At 35.8% G+C, this 5,737-nt stretch overlaps 1 protein-coding gene across 1 annotated transcript in view; it reads left to right on the top strand.

Annotated features, from left to right (window-relative positions):
• Positions 1-543: 543 nt before the first annotated feature.
• Positions 544-5,737, top strand: part of CFAP46 (cilia and flagella associated protein 46) — an 83,351-nt gene continuing 78,157 nt past the window's right edge. Inside the window, exons 1-5 of the mRNA XM_085299781.1 lie at positions 544-708; positions 1,232-1,356; positions 1,980-2,111; positions 2,745-2,809; positions 3,327-3,491. Of these exons, the coding sequence (XP_085155907.1) occupies positions 660-708; positions 1,232-1,356; positions 1,980-2,111; positions 2,745-2,809; positions 3,327-3,491 (536 nt within the window). The 5' untranslated portion in view covers positions 544-659. The remainder of the gene's footprint in view (positions 709-1,231; positions 1,357-1,979; positions 2,112-2,744; positions 2,810-3,326; positions 3,492-5,737) is intronic.

Raw genomic sequence — 5,737 nt, 5'->3', positions numbered from 1 at the left:
TTTTTTCCTTTTCTTTTTGTTTTTTTTGTGTCTTTTTTCTTTTTCCCCTTTTATTTGCTTTTTCTGTGTTTCTCTTTTCTCTTTTCCTTTTCTTTTCCCGTTTTCTTTCTCTCTTTTTCCTTTTTTCTTTTTCTTTTTTTGTCTGTCTTTGTTTTTCGACTGTTCTTTTTCATGGACTGTTGTTCTCGAGAATTCTTTTATTGTAGAAACCTGCTTAGCTGATGTGCCATGTGAAGAGTACAGGGATGACAGAACCAGGAGTCTCAAAAGCCATTTGTACCTGATGGCCTTTGTCTGCGTTGGCAGGTGCGAGCCAGGTGTCTTTTGCTGTTTCGTTGTGCTTCAACCCAAGGCCGCGGCCGCCATTTCGGTGGTTCGCAGCGCCGCTGCCGACGCCGTTCTCGGCGGTGCCTTAGCCCCGCTGCCTGGGAGGGCCCGCGGCGCCTGCGGGGCGGTTCTGCACGTGACGGGCCTTCAGCGCGTGCGCGGCCCGGGCCGCTGTTGTGGGAGCGTTGCCGGGATACGCGCGCGGTTCCGCGGGCCAGCGGTAACGGCGGGAGAGGGGGGCTCCCGGTGGGGAGCCTGATCGCCGGCTGCCCGTGGCTGTTCAGGGAAGCCTCTCTGTTCTCAGCCTCCTCCGTGGGCTCGGTGTGAGCGGCATGGACGTGGCGATCRGGGAGCACCTGTTCGCAGCCGAGGCTCACCGAGGTAAGGGGATGTCACACCCCTGAAATACAGCTCTTCCTTAAAAAAATCCAATTGCCTGAGCGTAATCTACTGCGTTTCTAAATATATATGAAACCATTTTTCCTCCGAATGCTTTAGACGTGCTTCTTAGCTGCAAAAATACATAAATCCCTAATGTGTTTTTAATTTCCTGTTTTTTTTTCTCCYAGTCGAGTTTATTTTAAATGACGGCCTTAAGGATCTAATCACGAGTTATATTAATGTAAAGAGTCCTTTTGACTTCAGGAAACTGTGAATCAGGCCTGAGAAATAATTAACGTTCTTGTTTGCATACATTAGTGATTTACAACTGCAGGGGGCTCATTAATGCTTCAAAATGTTGTTTTGAGCAACATTTGTTTGGSTATTTTTTCTTGAACATTCAGTTCCTTTCTGTAAAAGAGAAAGAACGTGCAATATAGCAGGTTTAAAATAACGTGACCAAACATCTTTCAGTCTACCTTGAAGCATAAATTGTTACATTCTGTAGTCTTCTCTGTTTCAGATGTTAAAGCTTTGAAGAATGCTTATGAGTTGATCAAATCAGCCAGTCCAGGAAAATCTGCACTCAGTTCATCACAGAACTTCAGCACTGACTTGTATGTTTTATGTGCTGAACAAGCACTCCAGGTAGCTTTACTTTGTCGTTTAGGCACTTTGTTTGTAATAAACAGACATTTATGTGACTTATAGTGTAATTATAGTGGTATAAGTCATTACTTAAAATTATTGCCAGAAATGCCTGGGAAAAACATTGCACTTCAGTTTTCTGTCTTTGCAGAGAAATTGTTTAAACATGCATTTTCAGTTAAATCTCAGCTTCTTCCTGAAGTCATCACTTCTTTAGAAACAATCCGCAAACTGTGATTTGTGAAGTTTATAACTCGTACAAAATATGCCAGGTATACTGTTGCAACATTGAGTAGTTCATCATGCCTTGTTTTCTTGTTGTGAAAAACTAGCGTTAGCAGTTCAGTTATGATTGATGAAATTTTTTTCATGACTAACTCACGAGTTAAACAAAGAAGCCATTTCACTACATGCTTGGAATGAAAAAGTCTGACTTTAGATTTTAGTAAATTTTAATGGTTTTGTACCAGATCTGATATGTAACTTTATGCTATACTGTCCGTGTATGGATATGCTGTTATATGTTACATTGTTTGAGCAGGGATGTATTTTTAAAAACTTACAGTTCCTACCCAGTTATTTGTCACAGTTTAAAAATATTAAAATGCTATTTTTGGTTTTAGCTGGGGTGTCCGGAGATGAGCAATGACTGTCTACAGATGTATTTTAAAGGAAGATTTCCTGTAAACCAATTTATTGGCAGAGCATACTTGTGCCAAGGCCGGTTGTACACTCCACTCTCTACTGATAATTTGGTGAGAAATTATGAAACTTATATTATATTAAGGTCCATTTAAAAAGGTTTCTTTTTGAGTATTTCTGCATGGATTTCAGTCCTTTAAAATATACAAGAGCAGGAAAAGTCAAATGAAAGTATGTTAATGGTATTATGGGAGTAAACAAAACTATCAACTGAATTGGACTATATTGCAAATACTTTGGGGGAAAAATACTTGGAAGAAATTTCAGAAGGCTGATTGTTTTAAAGTCAACCTTTTAACTTTTTATGTCGATATGTTTTCAGACCACATTTAGCTTTTCAACTAGAAAAACAACTACAAAATCTTTTATTTGAGACCACACTGAACGTTTCACAGACTTGAAGGAAATGGAGGGCTAAAGCCCTCAGAGTCCTGAGAGAGGTCGTCCAGTCCATTTCCCTTCATCAGGCAAACATAGTTGTAAGCAATGTTACTAGTCCTGGTTATGGCCACAAGTTTTATTTGAGAATGGCTTGGGGGAAAAAAAAAGGAGAGATGAGCATACTGAAATAGGAAAATAATGTAGTGGTGATTTGAGATATGAATATACTGAAATGGGAAAATAATACCACGGTGATTTATGAAGGTGATATAAATATTGCCTAAACGCTTTTTGTTCTACTTTAGGAAGAATTTGAAAAGTTTGCGATGTTTTTTTTGAAAGCAATAGACTTTGCAATGCATGATCCAAGGTAGGCCCTACTGAATGGATTTACCCTTTAAAACTGAGGAAATGTTACTGAGTTAAGTTTTCACAGTTGGTTATGTCTCATATTTTAACTGGGTACTTTGGTGTGTGTGGAGGTGTTGATTTTGTGGATTCTGTATCCGATTTGTTACTGCACCTCTGTAACTGCTGTGTTGCCACATGTAAGGATAGTATTAAAGAGAGAAGGAACTGGCATGTTTAAGCCTGGCAGACATCTATGTATGAACATTTCTTCTCATTTTCTATTTATGCTATAGAGAAGGAGAGCACTGTGTTAGCTTATTTAAGTAGTTAATTACTGGATAAAGTGTAATCTTCAGAATTATCTTATTATTTATTTTAGTACTTGTACCCTCAGTTCTGAGTTAAGAKTAGTTGTTATCTAAACACACAGGAAAAGTTCCAACTTTAGTTTCTTAGAAGTGTCTTAAAATAATTGTCATGTAATTTATTTTTATCAAAATTCATGAAATCCTGAATTCTTGAGTCTTGCTTTCCAGATATTATTTTTTGATATATAATTCCTCAGTCCTTTACTGGGAAGCTGTGAGACCGTATCTTAAGCCTGGATTCCGGTATTGCCTTATTCCTAGCCTATTGCAGATTGTTAAAGCGTTAAACCAAATTGAAGAGCAAGACAGCGAATGGAGAGCAGAACTCATGATGTAAGTCTAATTGTATTTTTCTGTATGTAGTGTGCAGTCCCTTTGTGCATGTGGCATGAGGCTGCCACCTCAGGTAGTTTTCAATAACGTATTTTTCATTTGTAGCATTTTACATATATATATTATACAAATTTTAATCCATAACTTTTAAAAGATATATAGATATGCACATAGTAGAAAAGATTCTTCATTTTAATATTTACTGTGAGATCAACGTGGCATTTAGGCTTTAAGTTGTATTTGAAGATTTTTTTTCTTCCAGTATTAAATTAAAGGTTGTTCCTGCTACTTTGAATAACCACTTGGCCTGATGTGTCAAAGCATAAATGAAATAGATCTACCTTTAATTAGTCTTAATAAAAACAAGAGCCAAAAGTTAAGAGAATGAAGAGTAACTTGCATAAACAAGGCTATTAAGATTTAAACCAACAGATTTTTGTTATTCAAGATGCAAATTTTCAAAGGGTAGAATTCAGAGAATATCTTCTTAGTATTATGCAAAGAACTTAATTTTAGAAGTTTAATAAGCCTTAGGCATGTACTACTACAGAAAAGATAACTTTCACATTGCCATCTATGTCATAGCTGAAATTTGTCAGCCAATTTCATGTCATACATACAAGAAGTGTCTAGGTTTTTCTGCATACCTCTCTTATTCAGAAGCAAGTGCAGTGTAATTTACATTGGATTAAATAATTAATTCTAGTCATCACTTTTAGCAATTGATATTTAATGAAGGAAATTAATGACTGAAGAGGTATATTGTAGTTATTTTCTCATTTGAAGGATATTCTTATGAAGCATGACTAAAAAGTCCTTGTTGCTTGTGAAAATGAAAAATGAAACTGGATTAAATGTTGTTTTAGAAGACAGGTGCAGTTACAGAGTTTTTTAATAGATGTGTTTTTTGTTACTTTTTACTATACCTGCTATAGCTAAAAGGACTGCAGGAATTAATACTTTTTTYGGTAGATTACATTTAAATAAAATTTTCTGTAAGAATAGCATGTTGACATGTATACAGCACTGTTTTGGTTAAATAATTATCCATGTCTATTCCAAATATCCTTTATTTTTGTTTGAGCTATGAATATTCTCAATTTGGCTACACTTTACGCATGGAACCGTGTGTATATAAAGATATCCACACACTTAAGTTCTGGACATCATCAGTGGATTGTAGACTGGATAGTAGAATTCAGTTATTTTTATCTGTTAACTTGGTCACTTCTGGCAAAAGAAAAAAGGTGTAGAGATGTTATCTTTGAATAGAATAGAGGGTTTTAGCAAATAGGTTTGGAAACCATTTTCCTAAGTAGTGTGAGATCCTGCTTAAGAGAGTGCTTAACCTTTAACTCTTGAAAATGTGAGAGTCTTTGAGAGAGGAGGTTGATGAAACTGCTTGAGTTGCCAGCTCTGAGTTATAACAAAGCATATGCATATTCTCAATGAAAGGGCTTTAATCATTCTCCCATTTTAGTACAATACAGTTGATAGCTGTAGAGGGCAGTGTGTCCTCAGTGTGTGTGGGTTTCTTTTCTTTTTTTTTTTTTTTTATTATTTTTTTAATAGAGTGGCTTACGTATTTTTAAGGCTGTTACTAATTTTTTTTGAGGGTGACTTGTGTAAGTCATGTTTGTATCCAGATTCTTTTATGAACTCATTTTAATAAGCATAAAAAATTGCTTAATTTCTTGACCTAGCTTAGAAGTGAGGGTTAGAGTGGAGCTATGCTATGGAAATCAAGATCAATGGTAAATAAGATGTATTATGACATACATTAGTATAATCTGCTCAATGTCTATGGCAGCTGTTCACTAACAAGAATTATATTATTATAAATTCAGACAAAAAGAACGTGGTGAAATGTTAAATTTGTTTTTAAGTATAGGTGTAAGTTTACAAATCTGGTATCTGCAGCTAACTATTTATTTTTGTATGTTGAACTTTTCAAAAGCAAATTTAAAGAACATATTTTAAAGTATGTAAATTAATATTATTTTCCTTGATTGCAGTACGTATTTTACTGAGATACACATTATAAGCTGTCTGCTAGATAATCTGAACTACTTGCTAATAAGAATAGATGGTCCTGGCTTGAGCAACGTATGTAGACTGAAATACTGATAGGTCCGTGGTCAATAAGAAAAAGCAATGTCAGAAAGAAATCTGGTCACAATGCAAACAGCTTTGTTGCATTTGCAGTATCTAATTTCAGTGAAAGAAATCGTATCCCAAACCTCAAA

This window comes from Rhea americana, unplaced genomic scaffold, assembly GCF_003343005.1.
Source record: "Rhea americana isolate MKP2758 unplaced genomic scaffold, rheAme1 scaffold_154, whole genome shotgun sequence".
Taxonomy (NCBI): Eukaryota; Metazoa; Chordata; class Aves; order Rheiformes; family Rheidae; genus Rhea; species Rhea americana.
This window is presented reverse-complemented; position numbering and strand designations above follow the sequence as displayed.